We start from the raw sequence: 26,850 nt of genomic DNA, 5'->3' as shown, positions 1-26,850 counted from the left end.
AACTCCCAAATTTCACTGACCAAATAATGCTTGAATTTTTGCAAATTATGTTTCATGTTCTTTTTTATTATATTTTTTAAACACAATATCTTGAAATGTTTGGGAGAAACAGACATTTGTATGTCATTCAAAATTATAAACATTAGAATTAAGTTCAACAGGTGATAAACTGACTTGTATAACTGTCTAGATTTGCTTCCCCTTCCCATTCTTCAGTAAATACTGATATTATTCTAGATCTGTAAACTAAACAACTTGACATATTCTTTCAACTTTACTAACTTGCTTTAATGAGAATGAGCTTGAAGATGTTGTAAGCTCTCTTGATAGTTTGAAGTCTTGTTTTTTATGAATATATTTTCATCTTTTCATCTTTCCCACAGCTGCTATTAAGGAACTTTATCCGCATGAAGCGATGTGTCATGGTGCTCATAAATGCTGCCTACTATGTTAACAGTTGCTTTGACTGGGATTCACCCCAAAGGAGTCTGGCTGCTTTTGTGGTATGATCATCTTGTAATACTTCATATAATTATCAATTACCTTCTGTAATCATAGTTGTGTGTTTGTGTAGCAGTTAAAGTTAATGTCAAAGATGCCATGATAAACTCCAGTCCTCAGAATGGCTGTACGCATTTAATCCTGGCTGAAATTGGACCTGCTGTACCCAGGTGTCTGTCACAGAACATATTTTTAAGTTTTCATTTCAAAAACAATTAATTTTAAAATTGCATGGGTGCAAAGAGGGAAAAGCTTACTAGTTTATACTCAAATTTGTACTTATCTAAATAAAACTAGGTTTCAGAGTAGCAGCTGTGTTAGTCTGTATTCGCAAAAAGAAAAGGAGTATTAGTGCCACCTTAGAGACTAACCAATTTATTTAAATTGGTTAGTCTCTAAGGTGGCACTAATACTCCTTTTCTTTTTTTAAATAAAACTAGTTTGTGATATAACAAAAACACAGTTTGGTAAACTGTGGACCGGACCCTAGTCTTCTTACCCTCACAAATAGCCCCATTGACTTCAGTTTGATCAATTTGCTGAATATGGCACAATTAGTCTAGAAATTGTTTTTAATGCTTTTGATACTTTGAAATAAAAATGGATGAAAACAGTGAGGTGACAAAGCTTTCATAAGAATTTTTAGTACACATCATCAATAATAAATGTACATTACATTGGGATCAGCTCCTTCATCTTTTAACAAAAAATTATACTTTTAAAATTGTTTTTAAAAAAAGTGAGCATCCCTAAATACCAATAGCACCTATTTAGATAAAATGTAATCTGCCAGTTAAATTGCAATTTTTAAAAATCACCAGATACCAAATTCTGGCCACAGTTCTGCATCTAGTGATCCCATGGAACTTACTCATGCTTGTCAAAACTGGAAAATACTAAGTTAAAACTCAACATTTACTAAGGGGACACAATGTATGTGCCTTTTTTGTTTGTTTTCATTTTACAGTACATGAGCTACCAATAGGTGGCCAGATTCACTGATTGGGTTCGGCTGGTGAGAAGACCAGCTGTAGCAATAGTCGTGTGTGCACACACTTTTTTGAGGGGCTTGGAGCCATGTGTTGCAACTCACAAAGTGGGAAGAGCTGCCTGTGGCATCTTGGAGCTGCACTGAATTAATGTATCTTCCAGGGAGCATCTGCTAGCAGGGCTCCTTTCATATGATGGCTAAAATTTAAAGTTATTTCCTGGCAGAGGAGAGCAGGAGTACCACTACCCCTAGAAGGTGAATTTTTTCTTGGTTGCAGCTTCCAGCAGAGGTGGAGGGGGCTTCAGCTGTGCCCCAAGATATGATTGTAGCACAAATGGTCAGTCTGTATTTGAACTCCTTGGCTGTTTTTGACTTATCCCGCTATCTAAAATAATTTAAATATCCTTTTTAGTACTTCATTGTTTGAGTTCAGAATGATAAAACTTTTAGGATAATGCACATTTCTCCATAAGGCTCTGTCCTATCCTATATAAGTTCTTATACCACAGTTGTTGTCATAGTACCTGAGCCCTCTCCAGTAATGCATTAAGTATCATGACCACATCTGCCGTGTGTTGGTTGTTCTCTCATCCTCTTTTCAAAGGGAGAGGTGTGTGCAGAGGAATGTCTTGTTTTGATAAAAGTTTTTGTTGTTGTTTTTATTCATTCATTTATTTATTATATAAGTGTACCTGTTGCTGTGTGTTTACATTAGAGATGTAAAAGAAATGTGCCTTGCACTTGGAGCAAAAGTGGCTTTGTGATGATCCTTAGTTCCTGGGGTTGTTCATTACACAGTCTCGGACCACCTCTGGTCTGAGGTTCTGTCTCCTACACAGACAAGCTTTACTCCTACTGTTGAGAGTTCCATTGTGCTACAGAAGCGAAGTTGTTGACTACTGTCTTTGTCCTTTAGACAGTCTCTTAGGTACCCTCGGCACAGGAAATGGAGCACTTTGAAGATAAGGACCGAGACCTTGAACTTGATTCGCAATTCTATGGAAAACCAGTGTAGAGAGTGGAGGACGAGTTTGATATGCTCACAATAGCTTGTGTTGCAGAGGAGACGTGCTGCAGCATTTTGTACTAGTTGTATTGCTATTAGGATTAATACATACACATCTGTTCAGTTTTCCTTTTGACTTGGAACTCCATTTTAATATCAGTAGAAGACAGGAAAGAAGAGTGATATCCTGCTTTGTGTGTCATTGGTAGAGTCTACTTCACTTGCCAATCTTTCTCATGGTGCACTGCTGTCACCATCAAGAAAGCTGTGTCACCATTAAATCTTAACAGAACAAATTCTGTATGACCAGAAGCAATCATAACAAGCAGCTGAGAATAGATAAATACAGATCTTTTATTTTAATGCCATAATATACATACTTTTTAACACTAGCTATTGTACATTGCAGTAAAAACATATTTCTGGTTATATAACAATATACTTTCTTTTCTATTCACCAACACAATTCTTTTTTCTGCACAGAAGAGAATTGGTTCATAATTAGATTGACTTTAGGAACAGATGTTGATAAGCAGTACCAATTTCAGTGTTGTGACTTTAAATGTGTTGTGGTCCTGCCCTGCAGAAGCGGGTGTCAGCTATGGCTGCTATTTTGGAATCTCTCTTTCTGAGGAGCAAGTCCCTATGGGTGTTTGTGAGCCATTCTCCCTCGGTTTCAAAAAGCATTTGTAATGTTCCCTATCATAAAATAGAGATTTGTTACTTAAACCAAAGCTATAAGAACGTCAAAAAGGGATTGCAAGGCTGTGGAGTTTTCATTTCAAGATGGTGGCTGGGATTTTCATAGCTTCCGTGGGTCCTGGCAAAATCTTGCACAGCCTTGTGAAAGTGTGACTTACTTCAGTTGGCGGTATTGTGTTGTCTTGTGCTAAGGTTGTACCATTATTCAACACTCCCTTTGGAAATCAATTTTATAATAATTCTTACCTCATATATATCACTTTTCAGCTTCGAAGTCCTTTACAAACCATAGCCCTTAGAGGACTTCCAAAGACCATAGAATAAATCAGTATCAGTGTCAGTAAATCAGTAACGGGGATTAAAAATAGGGTTTTCCAGGTTCCCAGCTCCATGTGCAGAAAAGAAAATAATGTTTTACAATAAAAGTTTAAAATTAACATTCAGCATTCCCAAAAAATCAACACCAATCCTTTTAGAAGACAACAGCAAAACCCAACATGGAGTTTCTGGACCAAGCTGTATTTAATAGTGTTAAAATAAAGATTCAGAATAATTTTACAAAAGTGAAATACTTTAGGTATGATTTTTCACATCATAATCCACAAACATCTCATCTGAATAACCAAAAGTTTAAAAAAAAATCACAAATACCCATTCTTTCCACCTCCTCTTCCTCTTCCCCCCAAAAACACACACACTCTCTCTCTCTCACTCGCAGAGGACTAGCTTCACTTTCATTTAACTTAAATTTAGAGATGGAGTCAGAACTTTAACTATGAAGTTAAAGGTACACCACTGAGAAATAGACTTTAGAATGGAAAGACATGCAGACCCTTAATTAATATTATGATGCTATAATAAGCTACAGGTATTCACTCTGGGCTTTTTGCACATTGAAGTGTTCACTGGGGCACTTTTCAAAGTCAGTAGGTTTAATAGTAAACACTTAAAATTTTGTCAGCCAGAATGCTCATCTCAGAGAATTCAGAAGTTTTCAGGGGATGCTTTCTGATTGCTTATGCTCCAGAACTGAATTGCTTGATGAACTTTAGAATGTAATGATACTATGAAAAAGACTTTGTAAAAGTGTCATCATGGAATTCCGTGTTTATTTTTTTCTCAAGAATTTCCAATAACATTTGCTCAGTTTGTAAGTAAGAATACATTTTATCTAACTCCCAGTTTTACAAATTCAGTCTGGGATCTGAAAGTCAAGCTTGAGGCATTCTGGCTCATGCATCACCTATACTAAATATTTTCCAGGTCTCTGTTGCATTTTTGAGTACCATTATTTTCAATGGGAGTTCAGGGATTTAGCTCACTTTCTTTTTTAGCCGTGCCTCAGTATGTCACAAGAAATATAACAGTATTGGAGGGACACTTTATTTTTGAACAGTAAATAATATACAAGCTCTTATTCCAAAAACGTAGCTTTTAAATTAATAAGGCAGTGCCTCTGGATATCCCATTTATGTATAAGTAACTCATAAAAAATAAATTTCTTCTTTGAGTGCTTCCTCAAGTCCATTCCTCGTTAGGTGTGTGTGTGTGCCAAGTGCACTGTTGCCAGAGATTTTTCTCTCAGTGGTATCCGTCGGGCCAGCTCTAGCTCCCTCTGGAGTCGCATGCTTGCGCGCTGGTATAAGGGGCGCTGCCGACCATGCACCCTCTCAGTTCCTTCTTACCGCCTGTGATCGTTGCTGGAACGACCCTTCTTGCTTCAGCAAGGCTTCTTCCCAGTGATTTTTGGACTCTAACTCTTAGTTTATCATAGTATAGTCTATATTGTTGTTGTAATTAGTGTTTGTGTACATATTTAGTGTAAATAGATTGTCTCTATCGTCGAGGGACGTCTTCACCCCAGGGGGAGAACATGCCTTGGTCTCTGGGCTTCAAACTTCATGCCTCCTCTGGCAAACCTGTGCCTACGAGCAACACACACTCTAGCTGCTAGAAGTGTTCACATGAGGGACAAGTGCCAGATGTGTCTGGACTTTAGACCCCCACACTAAAAAAAGACTGAGACATCAGGTTGAAGGCTGTCCTTATGGAAGCCACCATCAGGCCCACCTCAGCCGAGCTGCTCCGATTCAGCACTGAGCACTTTGGCATCGGTGTGAAGTGCTCCTCCGGCACCATGCTCTTCTGGAAACTGTTCACCATCTCTGGTGCAGAGGAAGAAACACAAAAAGCAGTGTACCAACAAAGGGTGCTCGCTGGTGCACCAAAAGGACAAGCTGGGGGAAAGCAATGCAGTGAGACCCATGCTGAGCCACTTTTCCACTCCCGGCCCCACGAATGGCACCGTTGACTCCACCTAGAGCGTTGAGTTCAGTGCGGTATCTTCCCTGACATCTGGAAGTCACCATGGCATCAGCAGTCTGACTATCCCATTGACCCCGGAGTCTTTTCAGCATCCAGGAATTTACTATCTCTCCTGATACCCCCCCAACTCCAGTGCCAGCTCTGATGACCAGAAACAGGAAGAACAAAGGAGCTTCAAGCTCCTTTCTGGTACCTTCGAGAGGCAATCAGGCCCTGATCACGTCATCCTGACCATCTCCAGTCTGCCGCCAGTCCCCAGACCACTGGCACCACATAGAAGCAGATCTGAGTATCGCTCCTCTGTTGTCTCCAAGAGAGGACTCCTCTTCTGAGTCTGAAGGGGAATCCTATGCGCAACCTAACGGTCACCACCAGTACCCATCTTATGCGCCACAGGATTTTGGTGCCAGTCCCACCACCGGCACTGGCCAGCAGGTCACTGGCCAGTACAGTAGCTTTATTGGAACCCATGGGGTTTCTCCCAGTACCAGATCTTCCTCCCATTGCTCTTACTCAGGGGTTTCCAAGAAGCGGGCAACTGCTCCTTCCTGCTCTGCACCGGATCCTGACTCTGGGACTGACCCCAGTACCAACGTTAAGGATATGGCTCCTGTGGACATTTTGAGGAAGAGGAATGAGCCCCTCCTCTGGTGTAAGCCTCTTTCTCCTCCTCCTCCCCAGATGAGGCTATAGCAGGACCCAGTAGCCTGCTTCTGCAGGATAACTTCAGGGCCCATCAGGACCTCCTCAAACGGATAGCAGTAAACCTGGTGCTTAAAGAAATCACACAGCCTTATTGATATTCTGGCTGCAGCAGTTTCCTTCAAGGTGGCTTTACTCAATGCAGCTGTGATATGTCTGGTCAAGGCCCTGTGGCAAATTCCTTCTTCACTTTCCCGCCACCTCAAAGAGGGCAGAAAAGAAGTATTATGTGCCAGTGTGTGGATTCAAATACCTATACTCACACCCCCCTACAGTATCCCTGGTTGTGGCAGCTGTAACGAGAGGGACATGCAGGTCCAGTTGAGAGCTAGCCCCCAAACAGAGATGCCAAGAAACTGCACCTTTTTGGAAGAAAGGTTTATTCGACAGATAGCCTTCAACTACGTATCTCTAATCTGCTGGGGAGATAAGACTATAATTTGTAACTAAATCTCTGCCCCAAGATTCAAGGCAGAAATTTGTTGCCCTGTAGGAGAAGAATAAGAATGTGGCCAGGACCTCTCTCCTGGCAGCTCTGGATGCAGCTGACTTGGCAGCCAGGACAATGGTCTTCACAGTCACCATGAGGCATTGTTCTTGGCTTCAGTCCTCTGGACTTCTTTGCAAGGTCCAACAATCCATCCAAAACCTCTCCTTCAAAGGCTCCTCTTTATTCTTGGAGCAGGCGGACACAAGACTTCATGGTCTAAAGTACTCAAGGGCCCTCCTCTGATCCTTGGGCCTTTATGCTCTGTCGGCTTCCAGGAAGCACTTCAGGCCCCAACAGCCTCCTCGTTGCTTGGTGCCTCCGAGAGAGGATTCCCATAAAAGAAAAGGGAGAGGTTATAAGTGGTGCCATCCACTCCCATCCACCTCAACCTCCCAGATATACTCTGGAGGCCCAAAGTGGGCCTTTTGAAGGTGCGCCTGAGGGCACTATACCAGTCACTACTTCAGATCTGACTTTCCCTTCTTTTGGACCATCTGTCCCATTTCAGCCTAGCATGGTCTGCATAACATCAGACAGTTGGGTGCTCAGTACGGTGACAGTTGGCTATACCCTTCAGTTTTTATCCACCCCACCCCCACCCCTCTTCACGGACCCTTCCCATTAGCAATTCCTCATCCAGGAGGTGCAATCCCTCCTATGAATGAGGGCTGTGGAGGAGGTTCCACAAGACTTGAGAGGGAAGGGGTTTTACTCCCAATACTTCCTAATCCCAAAGGCCAGATGGGGTCTCTGGCCCATTCTGGATCTGGGTTGCCTCAACAGATATCTAAGAAACTGAGGTTCCATGTGGTCTCCCGGACCTCCATCGTTCCCTCCCTGGATCCAGGGGACTGGTATGCTGCCTTCCACTTAAAGGATGCATGCTTTCACATTTATCTTCAGGGGCCACAGAAGATTTCTCAGATTTATTGTGAACCAATGCCACTAGCAATTCACTGCTCTCCCCTTCAGCCTGTCAGCAGCCCCACAGGTTTTCACAAAATGTGTGGCAGTAGTAGAGGCCTTCCTCAGACGGTGACGACTGGCTGATTAAAGGTCAGTCAGAGACTCATGTGCGGGCCAGATTAGCATGGTCAAAGTCACCTTCTAAGCACTGAGTCCGCTGATAAACATGCAAAATTCGACTCTTGTCCCAGTTCAGAGAATATAATTTATTGAGGGCAATGGTTGACTCAATCCAGACCAGAGCCTTCCTTCCGGAGACCCAATTTCAGACTGTCAGACCTGATATCCAAGGTCATGGTACACCCAATTACAACTGCCCAAGTTTGCCTCAAGCTTTTGGGGCACGTGACTGCATGTACTTTCGTGGTCCAGCATGCAAGGCTGAATCTCAGGCCCCTACAGATGTGGCTGGAGTCAGTTTACGCCACAAACAGACACCACTTAGACTCTGTGTTCACTCTTCCTCCCCTGGTCTTCACTGCCATGGACTCGTGGATGGACCTGAGATTGGTAACAATGGGGGGTGCCCTTTGTTGCCCCTTAACTGTCAGTGTCCCTAGTTTCAGATGTGTCAGACCTAGGTTGGGGAGCCCATCTCAACTGCTTCAGACCTTGTGGTCCCAAGAAGAACTCTCCCCGCACATAAACGTCAGGGAACTCAGGGTGTACCTTGCCAAGCGTTCCTCCCCTAGGTCTCAGGCAAGACAGTGCAAGTTCTGACAGACAGTACCCAGCCATGTTCTATATCAACAAACAGGGAGATGCTTTATCCTCGGCTCTGTCTCAGGAGGCCATCCTCCTTTGGGAATTCTATGTGGAGCACTCTATCCACCTGGAGGTGTCACATTTTCCAGGAGCCCTGAACGCACTGGTGGATTACCTTAGCAGTTCCTTTTCCTCTCACCACAAGTGGTCTCTTTACTTGGAGATAGCCAGGTTCATCTTCCAAAGGTGGGGGTCTCCCCACGTAGACCTGTTGCCGACCAAGCGGAAGCAGAACTGCCATCAGTTTTGCTCGCTATGCGGGAACAATCCAGGCTTCCCCAGTCTCTCTGGTTCACAAGGTCCTCCTGAATATCAAGCGGGACAAGGTGAGAGTTATTCTTATAGCCCTGGCATGGCCACGGCAACGCTGGTTCGGCAAGCTACTGGACCTTTCAGTAGCACCCCTTCTTTCGCTCCCACTCTGTCCGGATCTCATCTCGGAAGACCATGGCAGGCTGATCCACCTGAATCTCACCTCCCTTCACCTAATGGCATGGATGCTACATGGCTGAACCTGGAGGAGCAAGCCTATGCAGAGCAAGTTCATTGGGTCTTGCTAGGCAGTAGGAAACCGTCCACTAGGGCTATCTACCTTGCCAAATGGAAATGCTTCTTGATGTGGGTGTCTCAACGAGGGTTCTCTCCAGTTCGTTCCTCCCTACAGGCTATCTTGGACTACTTGCTCCATCTAAAGCAGCAAGGTCTGGCCCTTGTATCTATCAAGCTACACTTAGCAATGATCTTGTCCTTCCACCAGCCAGTGAATGGCAGGTCAATATTCTCCCATGAGATAATGGTCCGATTTCACAAGGGTCTGAAGAGACTTGACCTGCAGATCTGTGAGCTTATCCCTCCATGGGATTGAAATCTGGTCCTGTCAAGGTTAATGGGTTCTCCGTTCGAACCACTAGCATCATGCCCTCTGCTACTTCTCTGTTGGAGGGTTGCCTTTCTGGTGGTGATCACCTCAGCCAGAAGGGTCTCTAAAATCAGGGCCCATCTGTCAGAATCACCATACACTGTGTTCTTCAAGGACAAGGTCCAGTTGTGCCCCTACCCAGCTTTCCTGCCAAAGGTGGTTCCAAAATTCCATAGCAACCAGGCTATTTTCCTATATGTCGTCTTCTCAAAGCCTCACAAGAACTCTGAGGAGCGGTGGCTTCACTCATTATACATTAGATGTGGCCTTGTCTTTCATATTGAAAGGACTAAATCCTTTCGCAAATCCACACAACTCTTTGTAGCAGTAGCAGAAAAGATGAAAGGTCTTCCAGTATCAGCCCAGAGGATCTCATCCTGGATAACCACCTGTATTCGAGCTTGGTATGAGCAGGGGAATGTCAAACCTCCAACCATCCTAACTGCTTACTCCATGAGAACTCAGGCCTCTTCAGTGGCAGTCCTCACACAAGTCCCAGTCCAAGACATCTGCAGGGCAGCAACTTGGTCATTGGTGCGTACCTTTGCTTCCCAGTATGCCATCGCTCAACGGGTTTGAGATTAGACCGGGTTCGGAAGAGCAGTGTTGCAGTGAGTATGTCCATGAACTCTGAGCCCACACCCTGGCATACTGCTTGTGAGTCACCTAACATGGAATGGACATGAGCAACACAACTTAAAGAACAGCAGTCACAGAAGGTTAGTAACTGTTTTTTGTCTGGTTACAATGATATGCCTTTGGATCTGAAATATCAGCAGATATGAAATTGACAAAGTCCTCCCTCTTTCCTACCAATGTATGTTCTTTTCCAACTGTTAAAGACAAAACACAAAAATAGTGTCAAATTAATGTTACAGTTCTAAAATGGCCCTGTTGTGCATAGGTATTGGACCTAAAATATATGATCTCTTTCTGTACTTGTTCTTCTCTAACACCCAGGCGAAAAGGAAATGAGCAGAATACAGAGTAGAAGCCTTCACTTTAAATTTCTTAGGTTTTCTATATTTAAGAGAGACCTTTAACATTATTTCAACACATTTCTTAAGTTCAGTAATTAATACGTAATGTTTTATGCATAAGAATTGTACTACAGTCATATGCTATGCAAAAGTGGCAAGGTTTCTCTTTGGAGTAATCTACTGTAGGCAATGAAATGTCTACTAAATTGGGTCTAATTTCCATCAGCCTCTTGACCAGACATTTGTGTTCTTGTGGATGTCAGTGGGTGCCATATGTGGGGGGAGGGAGTGTACACAGTCTCTTTTCAGTACTGTCATTTCTCACTGTAATGAGCACAAAAATAATTGGACAACTGAGCTATCAGTAAAAGGACACACTTCAGTATGAGTCAATGAATTATTTTACAGGACAAACTTTAATCTTTAAATGTGATTGTAGATAATTTGTGCTACCATCTGTCCATTTTGAATTGTTTTAGCCTTTTCAGTCGTTATGCAGTAAGTGCTGCTGTGTTTAACATTAACATTTGATATTTTACACATTTAATTTCTGTACTGCTACGTGGTCCTTCGGGAACTGAGCTCTAGTGCTACATGAGAGAGACAAAGTATTGATCAGTTAACATTTCAGCTACATTTATGTATGTCGCAAAATTAATGAAAATGCCAGACAAAAATGTCAGAGTGCACAAAAAGGTAGAATTTAAATTTGGTAGTTTAATGAAAAGTTTAAGATGTACATTATCAAAAATGTCCCCTTGCCTTTAAAGTAAAATTCATAACAGAATAACTAAAGGGAACCACATATTATACTTAGAGGAACATTGAACATGAAATATTATGGAATATCTGATCCTCTAAGTATTTGGTGTCCCAAAATGTCCTGAATAAAGCACTTTAATTGCCAGTTTGAATGTTTTACTCTTACTCATAAAATGAACTTGTTTCCTTTCTCATTTGGAAGTCTAGAGCCACCATCACCCTAAGAAAGATGTGGACAAATCTGGAGAGTCCAGAGGAGAGCAACAGAAATGATAAAAGGTTTAGAAAACCTGACATATGAGGAAAGGTTTAAAAAAAAACCTTGAGCATGATTAGTCTTGAGAAAAGAAGACAAAGTGTGAGACCTGATAAGTCTTCAGATATGTTAAGGGCTCTTATAAAGTTCTGCATGGCCACTGAAAATAGGACCAGAAGTAATGGGCTTGATCTGCAGCAAGGGAGATTTAGGTTAGATATTATAAAGTTTTTTCTAACTATAAGCACTGGAACAGGCTTCCAAGGGAAGTTGTGGAATCCTTGTCATTGGAGGGTTTTTAGGAGCAGGTTAGACAAACACCTGTCAGGGATGGTCTAAGGTATACTTAGTCCTGCCTCAGTCTCTCAAGGTCCCTTCTAGTTCTACATTTCTATGATTCCATGATCACCTCCACTTTCGAGTGCACAGGAAGGTTTTCTATGCACTTATCCTCTTTTTCCTATTCTGACTCCCCATACCTTTGTATATGTCAGACAAGGGGAATTGTTCTTTCTTGAACTTTTAAACTCTGATTAAATGTTACCTTCAAGTTAGGTCATTGTTCAGATCTATTTCACCTTTCCTTTTTCTTCCAACATCACACAATTGGTGTATTGAAATGGCATAATAACTTCCTGAGAGGAGCAGGCCCTTCATGAAGTGTTAGTCCTCTCAGACTTAGTCAATGAAGTAGCAATGTTATAACGCTATTTAATAGAAAAGAAGACAGAAAAAGGAGATAGGCTTTAGAATAGGGAATAAGAAATTAGAAATAACTGTACTATGTTATTTCAAATGACATGACACATTTTGTTTCCCACCCCCCCCAAAATGCCCACTACAGCATTTTCAATGGTTGGTTTTGTAAAAGGAGTTTTATATTTGGGAAGAGAGATGGTTGATATATCAACAGAAGCGCTCACATGCACGTGTGCGAATTATCTTAAGTATTTCTCTCTTGTTTTGGCTTTGCAAATACATAATAGAACTTGTGGCTGTATTTAATGGTCAGTGGATGTTTCCATTATCAATCCAATTTCTGAGGGCCTATTATATAAATAACTTCAAATTGCATTGGCTAAATCTGTGTATAGAAGTCTGCAAAATTGGAAGGAAATTATTTGTAGAAAAATATTTATTTCGACACACTTTGATTTAGAGATTGGCTCCTCACTCCCATCTCCCACCCCAAAAAAACAGATTCCCTCTTGCAAGCCTCCTGTCCAAAAACTGATGGGAAAGGGCACTGTCAAGGTGGTTGATAATGCAACCTACTGTAGCCTGAAAATAACTTAAAAAAAATGTTCCTGTTGATGACAAGACTATCAGCTTTCAAAAGAGAATTCTGCAAAAGCAGAATGATACAGTGGTGACAAACTCAGGTGATGGATTCATTTATGACAGCATGCACATGCTTGTCCAACAGTCTCTCAGCTCTGCCAGCTTCAGCCTTATCATAAGGAAAGGGAAGGAAATCACAAGAATCAGCTTCTTCCTTTTTAAAAGCAGATAGAACCCACGGTTGTCTAAATCCTGTTCATGGCTTCAGAAGGCTCACCAAAATTTATGTCGTCCTGCAAAATTTTAGGCAGGATTTGAGGTGCTTGCAGCACAGCTGGCTGAAAGTTGTGACTTTCAGTTTCAGAGAAGTTTTGACTTTTCAAAGTTTGGTTTAGTTTTGAATCAATCAAAACCACTGGTTTCCTAATTTATCTTAAACTATAAATTCCATCACATGGTATTTCCAAAATGAAATGTGCTGCCCTGGACCAGGAACTGCTATGTGAAATGGACATTCATATCTGTTTAACTGCTGCTGTGGCATGTTGAAGGTCAATTTCATTCAGCACTTGCCAAAGCTCCCAGAGGCTGTGGCTCCTGGGAAGCCCTGCCATGTGAACTGCCCTGGGATGGTGACTTCCAGACTCCTGGGCTGGGTCGAGTTTGGAGAACTTGTCGGTGCACCACACTAGGTTTCGGGGAGAGGAGCTTACAGGGCTGGTAGATCTGTGCCTGACGATCCATCAGCCATTCTCATCTACAGAAATGAAGCATAGCAGCAGGAGTAGCTGTTGTAACCCTAAGTCTTCAAGTGCAACTGTGGAATGTTTCTGCTGCCATTCCTTGGCAGAGGGGAGGATTCCTTCACTCCAATCCACTCCGATCTCTAGATTATCTAGATCACAGACTATCCGCTCAGGCTCTGTGTTGTGTCCTAGCTTTTGGCCCATTGGGCTTGTGCATGGCTGTAATACAAATCAAACTAGAACAGTACTTGTAAGCTTAGGCCTATTGGCTTTAATTATTATTTTTTTATTTATTAATATCGCCTCCCCCCTTTAATTTGTGTACAGTCATTACAAAACCAGTTGTATTGTATGCTAGTCAGAAAATGCAAACTAATGGAAATAGGATTTAGAAGCTTTTAAACTTTTGATATACCAGAAAATCATAAAAATAGATTGTTCAGAATTAAGGTTACAATTCTATTTCTAATGCACCTCATTGAATCTAGGTATATATAAGCTTATGTCTACATAGTCAGCTTTTATCAGGGACTGAAGAATAGTGGGTGATATTATTAGCTACAATACCTGAACATAATGGGAAGAATTAAGAACAGAAAAGCTGGTTTCATTCTGAATATACTAAGATTTGATGGTTTTAAAACATTTTATATTAGAATGTATTTTACATAATAATTAAACATGTTTTCTCGTGATCACTTTTTCCCTACTAATCCATAACATCATTATTTCAGCACATACAGTATGCCTAACTGTACTGGTGTTCATTTGCTTTTATTTATGTTGATAAATAAAGCCTCAATGAATATCTTAGGTAACCATTGTTATCGTCTGCATGATTTGGCACATGCACCAGGTGTGTTTGGGGAGAGGCCAAGTATATGCTCCCTTTCCAAAGGTGGCGTGATTGGGGCAGACAGACAGCTTGACAACTCACTTCTCACTTTGGAGACAGCAAGAGGATGACCAATGTGATAGCTATTGGTGGCCTTTCTTTTCAAAAAATAGCTGAACTGTCATGGAGAAGGTATGGTCCATTCTCTGTACCTCTAAAGACAGCAGGATATTGGAGTGAAGGCAGATGCAACCCATCCATCCCTCTTCTCATCTCCCCTCCCCCCCACCTGCTTTGGAACCTGTGGATTATTAAGTGTGCAGTTAGATGGTCGGCTGTGGGTGGCTTGTTCTACCATAGAGATGGCTGGTTCCCTCTGATTGACAAGCTTTCCTTTATCTCTTGACAACTTTGCTTTCTTCTGCATAAGATGCACCTTCTATCATTAAAAGTCTAATTTTCATTTCAGTTGGAATAAGCTCAAAATAAAATTGCTTCGTGCAGTTTAAGAAAAATGTATGTATCAGCATGCCAGGTTTGACTACAGATAGAAAAATATTGCTCCATTTGTTTATTTTAATCAGAGGGACTTTCTCATAAAAGGAAAACACTAATATAGGAAGAGTTCCTTTGATTAGTACAAGATAGATAAATGTAATATTGATGTGATAAGAGTATTGCAAAGACTCTGTTTTAGTATCATACGGACAAGATAATAATGTGTATAGTAAAGATAGGGAACACCTGAGAAATGTATAGATCATAAAGCCCGAAGGGACCACTGTGATCATCTATTCTGACCTCCTGTATAACACAGGCCAGGGGACTTCCCTGAATTAATTCCTGTTTGAACTATAACACCTGAACTATATTTTGTTGTTTTAACTATAATATCTTTGAGAAAAGCATCCAATCTTGATTTAAAAAATTACCAGCGATAAAGAATCTACCACAACGCTGGTAAATTGCTCCAATACTTAATTACCCTCACTGTTAAAAATGTGCTCCTTATTTCTAGACTGAATTTATCTAGATTCAAAGTTTCCAACCATTGAATCTTGTTATACCTGTTTCTGCTAGATTAAAGTTTATGTACATCAGTTTCATTTCATTTTTAAAATGTAAGCAGACTTTTGCTGGCACATTACTAACTATACTAACTATAATACTTATTATATATTATAGTAATGTTAAAATGGGATTTTTTGTTGTTTTCAAGAGCAGACTGTTTTCCATATTTAAAGGAGTAGTATTATGCCTCTTTCATGAGGAAAAGGGTTACCTTGATGCTTCTTTGAGCTATCCATCCATCCTTTTCTTTTCAGATCTTCAAGGGCTGCCTTTTGTGGACCCCAGACAGCAGCTGCAATTCTTACTGACAAGGCTTCATTAAACAGATTGTAGTCGAGGCAGGGTATTTACTTAAATTCCTTAATTACAAGCCAAACTGGTGGTCTGGCAAAGTCATACAGGAGAGTGCTAACATGAACTTTGTGTTCCCTGTCTGTAGTCAGTGGTGAAGGCTGAGTACATGCTGTGCCCAGTCTTATAGACTAATATCTTATACTGGTTACAGCATTGTAAAGAGCAATAAAGAGTGCCTTTAAACTCCTTTTTGTTTAGTAGGATTAGAGCAAACAATATCACCTATACAGTTTTTCAATACATGGAACTAGTTTTGTTAGACAGCTACAGGTGTGTTGAGTATGTGCTGAGTGTCAAGCTTAAGTGATTCACCTTCCATAAGAGCAAAAAATTGCAACTGACCTTGAAGTAAAATGGCTATATTCGGCAAGTGGTTACAAGTCTTACAAGAAATCATTTCATTAGTTTAGTTAACCCTTTTGGATTTTAAATTAAAATGAAAACCATGTTACATTGAGAACTATTTTGAAGTCTGTGTCTGATATGGTACTACAGTTTCTGTTTGGAACTAGGAATGTACGATTTATTTCTAGCCCAGTTTTAGATTTTACTTATTTTGACTAACATAGTTCTGGAATAACTATGGAGTGGAGCAGTGGAGATAACTCAGTTTAGTGATCAGTAACAGGATCTTAGCTAACGAACATGAGAATGGCCTTACTGAGTCAGACCAATGGTCCATTTAGCCCAGTATCCTGTCTTCTGACAGATGCTTCAGAGGGAATGAACAGACTGGGACAATTTATCAATTGATCCCATCCCCTGTTGTCCAGTCCCAGCTTCTGACACTCAAAGGTTAGAGACACTCTGAGGAATGGGGTTGCATCCCTGCATCCCAAAGAAGGATTAATAAGTGTAAGGCAAGTTAGTGCATGTGATACAGAATGGATTTTCTTCTTACTAGATTTTTCTGTTGCTTTACAAATCTTTAAAAATTTGTATATTTCCATGAATAACATCAGAATTACAGCAATGCTAAAGTTACAGGCTGTGAACTGCTTTCCTAGAAATAGGCACACGAAAGTTTATTAACTATTCTGCAAAAGCAAAAGTTTAGTCTTGTTTATATAAGATAAACACCCCATCCCCCCAATATCTATCATCATCTCTGCAAAGTTGAGTGGTGTTAACTGGTATTATGCACTTGGAACTTCTTGGGTAATTAGTACAGAGCACTGACTGTATAGTAGACATTATTTTCTCTCCATAACCGTATAGCAGTCATGATTAGGCATGCCTGCATTCTGATTCTAATTGACTAGCCTCTTTAACTAGACACTGTTCATTAATGGCAGACAGAGACACTTCCTAACTCCATTAAAAAAAACTAGCAAAGAAAAAATTCAAAAGAAATGAAACCAATTATATGTGGTTACACTGCATATATCTTTGCATCTGTCACTACAATAAATGATATAGCATGTTGAGGAAATGCATTTGAGTCACAGTTAACATATACCACTGTGATCCTCCACATGCAATAAACTTCTTTTGAAGGCTCATCATAACTTCAGAGGTAAAAATGTAAAGCTGAAGACAGATCTGTAGTGTAACAACAGTAGCATAGAATGAACCTGGGCTTCTTTCTTAATAGTTCTTGTCATGCCACACATTTATATTCTTATGAAGCATATCTTCTACCCTTCTTCTGCTATGAGATTCTCACTTCAGTTTTAGTCTCCTCTTAATATCAGCTTGTGTTAACATTTCTGTCTTCTCTGTCTTGGGGGCTCGTTCATGTGTACTGACCTTTATAAGGGAGGGAGAATCTCCTCTTTCTCACTCTTTCACTTTCTGTAAGGTTGTTCAGTGGCTCTTTCCTTCTTACCTCTAACAACTTACAGGATAGCTTAGGTAGCAGCGTTCTATAAACCTCATTTTCTCCCTCTCTGCTAAGGAAGTTGAGCAGCTCCCATTCCACCATCTCTCATCATTAAGTCCACTTCTGAAGCCTTATTGTTTGTGCTCCTCCATTTGCTGTGCCTAAGACCCGGTGGAGTGAACAACAAATGGAATGTTTCCATCAACAGTATAGAACAGCATGAGCATCAGTCGCAAACCAGAAGACAGAGGCTTACTCAGGCCCATTTTGAACCCTATTTCCAAGAACTACAAACCTTTAAATCGCCAGGGAAGGCACATCTATTGTAATTTAAAATAAGCAATTCCCTTAACAGATGTAAAGGATGGTATAATGCATACTAGTAATTATTATTTAAGCCTCCTTGGTAATGTATATATTATCGGTTTCTGCTTGAGATATAATATTAAGTTTATCTGTTTGTCCTTAAAGAAGCTCTAATGCTAGAAGACACTGTATCCCTTTAAGAGGACTGAAGGATTAAAAGTAGGCATTTTTAATATTTGCTGCCCTCTTAATTATTACTTGCTTAATGCAGCACTGTTAGCAAAGGGATTATGAGTTAATAAAAATGTGATAGTATATGAAACAGAATATAATTTCCCCAAGATAATGATTAACAGCATAAGGCCATATCAACAGCACTCTTAGCATTCAGTCCCTAAATGTCTTTGATTTTCATCTTTTAGAAGTACTTTTACACCAGAAATTTTAAATATTTTAGAGAATTTAGTTTTTTAAAATACAGCTAATTAATGTAACCTTTTTAGATTTCTAAATTTCATATTTTAAATGTTTTCTATTGTGTTTCTATGTATAATAGAATTATAATGTTAAATCAATCTGAACAGTGCCTTTTAAAAATATATTAAAGTTACAATAAAACATTAACATATTACATTGTACATTACTTATTACCTATTTAGAATTGGATTAATATTTAAAAAAAACTGGCTAAAGGTTCTGGCTTGCTGGCTGGGGAGCCCTCCTCTGAGTATGCTAAAAAGGGTGACCACATTTCTAAATAGGTATCCTATTTTTAGTGTTTCACTTACTACTTCATGTGAAATAGATATTAACATTGCATAAAGCAACTTCAGTAAAACACAGAAAATCTATTTGTTATCACACTCTATTAGAGAAGTTGGAAAATGAAATTAAGAATCTGTTAGATAATTATTACATAATTGTTCTGCTCACACAGAGGGATGGTTTATTTTGCTCTCTTACAACATCTCTTGCTTTATTCCAAAGCTGCGCCTAGCTGGTATGTATCTTTATATCACCAGAATGAATGAGATATATCTGTATAAATTACTGATTCACTTGAACATACCTCACTAATTCAGAGCTGAAATCCCTGGCAGTCCCGTCTAATAGAATGATATAACTGAACAGAATGAAGTTACCTACCACAGCAACAATTACCCACTGCGGGTCAAATGCCTTCTTGCCTTTCTACCTGAACACCTGCAAATTGAGCTGTATCCCATTCAGAGTTTTAAGAACAGTTCCATTGTCACAGGAAGTAGAGTTTGTTTCTGAGAGAAAATTATGCCAGTTCTACTTCTGAATGAATGACAAGTCTGTTATTACTCAAGGGATATTAGGCCTCACTGCTTTTTTGAGAAAACAAATTTGCTGTAACTTTATCTGTAATTTAGTATTGAATGGGTGCAAATAGACTCTACATTGTATGGATAGAAGAGAGAAAATAGGGGTTTGTTAAAGCCATAAAAGGGATGTGTAACCATTATATTTCCGAAGGAGGCCTTATCAGAGTCATAGGTTATAAGGGGAAATATTTTGGTTACAGCTTTAGCATTAAACACCTGTTTTGAATTTAACTTAAAAGTAGATTGAAGAAGGAAGGTTTTTGTCTAAATTGTGCACATGGTGAACTTACAAGTTTCCTGAAAGTAAATATGCAGGTTGTCTTTGACTTAGAGCTTAGCTAGTCAAGAATTACAATAAAGACCATAGTAAAGTAATTCTTCATGAGGCTAAGCTTAGATACGGACCTAGTTACTTTTTTTTCTTTTCCCCAATAAATGGATAAAGTTCATGGGTTGTTCGTATAGTCTACGCTTTTGCAGAATAAATAAATGGTTAAATTGCTTAAGTAAGTTTTCCATTTATTGGTTTGCTCTGGTTAACCATTTGATATGAAATAATAACATTAGTTGTCCATAAGCTTTGTTTTGTTTTATTATTGGAAAAGTACAGCACTTGCAAAACAGTGCCTGAGTAACTGTACAAGCTGGTCAACTTCAGTCAACACAGTGTTTTATCACAGCACAACTTATTTTTTTCAGAGTAACAGCCGTGTTAGTCTGTATTCGCAAAAAGAAAAGGAGTACTAGTACTCCTTAACTTATTTTTTGATTGTGTAGTTGATCAGTGCCTTTAATTCTGATTAGATAATAAGAAATACAGAGGCCATGTTCACTTGTTCAAGCCATTTGCACAAGTTTGACCTAAGTAATTTGCAAAGTTTAAAGTTAAGAGCTTAGTTAATGTGGTTCCTGATCAGCCAGCAGCTGTCATTATTGAATGACAATGTGGTTAATCCCCTGTCCCTCTTGCCACTCTTAAGTGCAGAACATGTCACCTACAGGCATGCTCCCAATGCCAGTTGAGATCAGGGAGTGAGAATCTGACCCCAGGATTTGAACCTGAATCTGTTGCTTAGTTAATGTGTCTCACTATATCTAGATAACTGAGCTGCCCTTCTGTTGCTTTATTCAAAATATCCAATATATTTTCATGTATCCCCCAATTGTAAGACAGATGGAATTTGTTTTGAAAATGTGGGACTGTCCTTCACAATGAAAGAGAGTTAAAGATTATACGTGAAAATACTAATTTAAAATCAGATATCTAAACTTGATGGGACCAAGGCTTAAGGTAATGTGGGTCATTCAAGATCATAGATTCAAACGGAATCAGTAGCAAGCTCTGAGTTGGGTAAAGGGGGAAGTGATAGAGGGTTGTTTCTGAAATAGCAATCCCAAATTCAACTAACAGTAAGTGCAGTATCAGCTTTTCATATATCCAGGGTGTGTTCCTATAACTTTCCTATGTACATTCTTTTCACATCATGGTGCTACAAGAAGTGGAACTACAATGCACATACATGGCTAAAAGGGTACATGAAATGGATGAGGGATATCTGTGCATTTCAGGGTGAAAATAAATCCTATACATTTGTTTTGGTTCATCTTCTGATGATCTTTTTTAACTCATTACTTTGGCGGTACTGTCATTTGCCAGTTGGGGAGGGTTGTGACAGTCTCTTTGTTGGGAGCGTTATGTCAGGTCCTTTCCCAGATATCCTCTCAGCAGGCTGGTGACACTATGCTGCACAGCTCCCTGGTTGGCATTCATACCATTTTACCCAGACATCTACTCCACTTCTACTTTCTAGAATTAAAAAAAGAAAGAAAGAAAAAGAAAAAATATTCTGTCCAACTGAAAGGAAGGATCAGAAATGCCTTTAAACAAGCTGTCTGAGCTCTAAAATGTAGTTATGAACTAATGAAATTCTGTTGTCTGCCAATGACAGACTTGGCACATCTTTGAGACCATTTTAAGTCCTGTATGGTTGAACTAACACCCTCACCCATCTCTAAAGTACAGTACTGTATGGTTGTTCATGGTGCATCTAGCCCCTGGTGACTTAATCTCTGTTTTTTAGAGCTAATGGCTGAATACAAACTATAAATTGTTTCAAGAATGACAGATTATGTTGGGGGTTGGGGGGAGGGAGTTCAGTGTTCACCTTTATAACAGTTGCATTTTTTAAAGATAATGTGGTTTAAAAATCATTTTAAGTTACCCAGCCCGAATAGTAGAAATGAGATATTGAATTCACAAACAAAAGCTTTATTGGTTTATGACAAGTAATCCATCTTTTTGCATTAGTGCAGCAATTCTGCACCAGATTATTTTTCACAATTGATAATTTGTGAGTCATATATTTGTTATCTATTCTTTTATGGGATTTTAAATAGTGAATAATGCCAAAGGTCATAGAGCTTTCATAAAGAAAATGCTTTTATTTATTTATTTTATGTTGGTTTTCTAAAAAAGTCTGTGAATGTTCCAGAAAATGTAACAAAAGAAAGAATGATACTATTGTTCCTGCAAGACAGAAACTATGTGTGGGAGATAATGTTATAACAGTACAAAGCGGGAAAGAATTTTTAGTCACAGTGCACGTCGAGTGCCAGGACGATGGGGAAGCATAAGTAGAATCCGACTATACATATATATATTTTTTTTTTTAAAAAAAAAGCAATAGCAGATTTAAAGAAATACTGTTTTATCTTTAAAATGCATCAATTTTCTATGTATGTTTCACTGAATTAGGAATAAGTACTTACATATAAAACTAGTTTTGCTATTTTTATTTTTTTCTTACTGGAAGCATTATTTTAGCCAATTTTGGGTGATATGACCATGTGTCATTTTTTCCCCATATCTGTGATACACAGGTGTGCTCCCCAACCCACCCTTTTAGGGAAATCCAGTCTTGCTGATAAAATCTGATCAGGAAAAAATATCTCAATACCTCAATATTATTTTATGTGCTAAAATAAGGCTCAATATTTGTATGTTTGTTGGCTCCACACAAGTAATTGATAAAACTTGGACATATGATTTAAAATTTAATTTGCCTAATCAGACAGGTAATAACTTTTTTCCTTATTAAGGTTTCTCTATAACCCAAGAACATAAGCACTAACTGTGATGCTATTACAGATTTGGTTAAATTAATAAAATATGAAAAAGTTCAATCAGTGGGAAAGGTAACTTAAAATAATTTTCAGACTGCTATATAGGAAGTATAAGGTATTTTTAAAGAAATTAAATATTAATTTTGGGGCAAATTTGTTATGAAAATACTTTCACAGTTTATATGATTCTCTCTTCAACATCTATTAAAATGTTCTCTGAACAGTTTAATTATAGTGAGGCATTTCTAATAAAAATGATTCATGATTATCTCCTTAATTAAAATTGAATTCAGCTCATTTAATTGTGATGCAATTATATTATTATATACAGTTAAATCTCATAAAAAATCAACAATTGCTGTTTTTCAGTTTTAAAAAGGGGAAAAGAATAGTTATTTGATAATTTTCAGATAGTGAACAGATTATTGTTCAAATTTTCATCAGAAAATTGTGACTAGTTCAGGATTTAATTTTGTTGAACTGCTGTTTCAGTATTTCATTTTAAAATCAGTTACAATATTCAATAATATCAATAGAATTAATCTTCAGTCATCCAAAATTAAAGCAATAAAGTTATGCATTTCCTTTTAATACTTTAGCTTTCATTAGTACTGACCTTTTTCTCTGATTAACAGATTTCTTATTTTGTTCAAATTAATACAGCTTATAATTAATGTTAGTATAAATAATAATTCATCCTGACTTAATTTCAGAAATTCAGTTTAACCAGTGTGCTTACAGGAAATTTCAAGTAAAGGGTTTGGTTGTTCTCTACTGGGCAAATAGTTATGAAGTTTGAAATTAATATATATAAGCAAAGGTGTGTCTTAATATTTGTACCTAAACAGTTATACAACAGTTTGGAGAAACAAAATGTTACTTATTTTCAGATAATCCTAATTATGACACTTGTAATTATATTAAAATGTATTTAATTGTACTTGTGACAAGTTGATGTGCTCTAGTCACTGTGGATATAAAAATGTATCCTTAAATACAAAAGTACTGAATTCTATATTTAGAAGGAAAAACTAATTCAGTCATTACTATGGACATAAAGATCATTTAGTGGTCTCTATCTTTTGTCCATTTTATACTACTTCGGTAAATGTAGCCGACAGTAAAAGGGAATGGGGAGTCCAATATCACAGTCATTTTGCCTTTTGAAAAAGTCACAACATTCTTGTATTAAAATCCCTGGATTGTCTGAATATTAATTAATTTAATGAAAAAATACTATGTATTGTTTTTTTATTCTTGTAGTGTCCACGGTGTGTTAAGCACATACACGTAGAAAGATGTGGTTCTTGTCCTGAAGAGTTCGTAATCTGAGAGCCTGATCCTGCAAATACACTTTGTTCTGTTAAAATTAATGTGATTTTTTCCATAAATAAAGCTACTCACATGTGTAAATGTTTGCAGGATCAGGTCTTCATAAGACAAGCTAGCAGCATACAAATGGTACAAGACATAGAAATTAAAATATATATTTAAAATAAATTACAATTCCCAAATATTTTTTAATAATCTTAAACAAAGCTGTTGGGAAAAGATGAACATTTAAGCTTTTTATAAATAATTTCACATATGATGATGCCCTACTGAAGTAAAGGGACCTATTTTATCATTTATTTTATACTGGTGGTATAGTTTCAAGAAATATTTAATATGATACATATATTTCTTGTCTAGATGCTTGTTAGTGGTTTGGGAGACCAAAACCACAACTGTGACCTTTCAATAGTTATGAATGTCAAAATAATTTAACAAAGTTCAATTTCTGAAATACAGCAGAAGGATTTAGCTGTTATTTACTTTTATGGTAGCAGAAAAAATTAACCATAGAAAACAATTCCATATAGATAGGAAAAAATATTGGCATCATTGTAGGAATTAGATATTCTCAAAAACTGGTTAACTGTGAAAATCTCAACAAGAATTATAATATAATTTTTTTTCTATATAATGTATATTGCTTATCTTACAGACAACTAATCTTTTATTTTGTGTGTAGATAAAGTAAATGCTGCACTTGTTTGTAGGTTCTTCATGATTTTATATCTCAGTTGAATGTCATTCTCCACTCATGCCTGTAGGTAGCACCCTTGCACCACAAAACAATCAGTCTTTGTAGAGACATTTATTTAGGTTGGAAGAAGAAAAGGAGTACTTGTGGCACCTTAGAGAAGTTTTATTGTTCCTTTGTCAGTGTGCTGCACCATGGGATATTTGAGAAGGGAACACTGCACGTTTGAGAGAGCCTTGTATGAGCAAGCTGTTTTCTAATCCTATTATCTGCACATTTGTGCGTACACTAGAACATGCAAAGTCAGATGCAGGTGGGAGGGCGCTAACCTTTGACTCACTGTAGCAGCAAAAATATTTGAGACTATCAGCATGGGAGTTTTCAGCCTTTCATTGTCTCACTAGAATAGACTATCTTTATCACGAAGGAAAGACGCACAGATAGCCTCTCCACGCACACTGCACCACTGTGTGCATGGATTTTTATAAAACGCGAACCTTCTAATTTTCTAAATTGTAAAGGGAATCCAGCCACAAAAGAAACTGAGAAGAATGCTTTTTTGATTAAATCTTGTTCCTGTGTGAATGCAGTAAGGCTAACAAGAAGAGCTTACTGGGTCTTGAAGACCCTGCTTCAATTTGCAGTGTCAGTAGCCAAGTTAGAACTGCAGCTGGTGTTCACAGCAAATGTTCCTATCTTGACTAGTTAGACAAGGGAGTCATTTTCCAACATGGTGGTCCCCAGGGGAAGAAAGAAGCCCCAAAAGAGGGATTCTTAATGACTGAGCTCTGTCAACAGAAACACAAACTGGTGGAGAGTAGAGGGAAATAAATTTAGTGTGTGGAAAGGAGGCTTTTATATCTATAGATCATGAAATCTGTTTTTTTAGTGGCACTTGCTTTTCTTTTCAAAAGCTCCCCTATTCATGCCATCACAATAATGCATATTTCTTTTTTTGTGTCTCCTGTTTTACATGCAAGTCATACTAGATCTTAATTTGCATAATGACAAATGGCTAAACAAGTACAGAGATGACTTGTTATTTTTTTTCTTATATGTATTCTCTTCAAGAACATTTCTGCTTGTTGCAAGTGCTGGCTAAAATAAGGCAACTCTAAATGTAACAAGCTAGATCTGCTTTGTAGAATTGTTTTGCTGTTTGTGTTGAAGGAGGGTGGCTGTGGGAAAACAGGTACCTAAAGAGACTTTTTGAGTGATCTTTTGCTAGTTTTCCTAGTTGCAGTTATAATAATTGGAAAACTCCATGGCAGAGAGCATGCAGTGAATTGACCAGGACATGCACGTGAATGAGGACTGACCCAGGTAAAAATGCTAAAAATGGGGCAAGAGGCCTGAGAAACCCAGGGCATGGTTTAAATAAATGATTGTGGGAAGCAACAGATAATTGGCTTGCCTCTCTCTGGCTGACCAACAGGTAGCATATCACCCAGGGAGAGGAGGACCTATTAATGTATACGTTCCCCCTTTTATTCTAAAGCTATCTGGCTCCTTGCAGATCTAATGAAGTTTCCCAGCTGTTAAATTGGTGGTGGCAATGACATCATGTGCTAATACTGGCTATCATGATGGGCTGTAAGGTTAGAAGAAGTTGTAAGAAAGGAAACTGGCAAAATAATGTCTGATGGAAACTTTAGCATAAAACTGGTACAGAGCAATTTTATTTTTAAACCCTGTTTTCTTCCTCAGCAAAATAAATTTTGAAAAGAACTAATTATATTCAAGGATTAGTCAGTATATTAATAGTCGATGGCCCTTACCATGAGTGAGCAGTTACAATATATAAAACTTTTTCAAGTTGTTTTTCAAGTGTTCTCAGCCATTTAAAATTTACATGGTAATCCATTTAGAGAGTTTCTTTCCTTTGATGTCATTCAGGCAATTAGATCAAACTCTTTTTCAGTAAAGGGCAGGCTCAGTCCATATGAATGGGTTTACCTGAAATATTCCCTCACTTATGGAGGAATATCTTTTATCAGGAAGGTCCACTGAGCAAAAGAACCAGTGCTTTGTCACTGTCAAGCTACAAGATCAAATTTTCAAAGGAAAAACTGGAATGCAATCATAAGCTTTCAAGAATGAAAACATACACTGGGAATCGTGGCCTTCCTCTTAATGTATTTTTCTGTCTGAAATATGACATGAATAAACATTATTAATGCAGAGTATTCACTGCCTTGAAGGTTTAGTGTTGGTGCTTTGCAGTATAACGTGGAAATCTGATTCTGTTCTTGTTTAGACCAGTTTTACACTGGGGTTTAACTTTATTGAAGTTACTCCTGACTTTACACCATTTTTGAGATCAGAATAGGCCCCAGATATCTTATTCCTAAGGCCTGTGGCCTGGGAGACACTGTGAAAGCAATGCACCTACGTTCAGCTTTTTAATGGTATTTAGGTGTTGCTGTGGTCAGAGTTGCAATGCATAACTGATTTAGGAGACTAAATCTCATTTTCAAAAGGGAGGTAGGCATCTAGCAGTCTAAATCCCATTGGCTGACCTAAATGACTTTAAAAACCTGGGCTTAAGCATGTTGGGAGAGGAGACATTAGT

At 38.6% G+C, this 26,850-nt stretch overlaps 1 protein-coding gene across 7 annotated transcripts in view; it reads left to right on the top strand.

Annotated features, from left to right (window-relative positions):
- Positions 1-26,850, top strand: part of MCTP1 (multiple C2 and transmembrane domain containing 1) — a 449,620-nt gene that overhangs the window by 302,270 nt on the left and 120,500 nt on the right. For all 7 annotated transcript variants that reach the window (XR_006290946.1, XM_043546884.1, XM_043546885.1 and 4 more), the window contains one exon: positions 384-503. Coding sequence is in view for 6 of the 7 variants with exons in the window: in XM_043546884.1 (XP_043402819.1) it covers positions 384-503 (120 nt within the window). In the remaining variant the exon portion in view is untranslated. The remainder of the gene's footprint in view (positions 1-383; positions 504-26,850) is intronic.

The sequence above is a fragment of the Chelonia mydas genome, chromosome 5 (genome assembly GCF_015237465.2).
Source record: "Chelonia mydas isolate rCheMyd1 chromosome 5, rCheMyd1.pri.v2, whole genome shotgun sequence".
In the NCBI taxonomy this organism is placed as follows: domain Eukaryota; kingdom Metazoa; phylum Chordata; order Testudines; family Cheloniidae; genus Chelonia; species Chelonia mydas.
The sequence above is the reverse complement of the archived record's forward strand: the minus strand, read 5'-3'. Positions and strand labels throughout refer to the sequence as shown.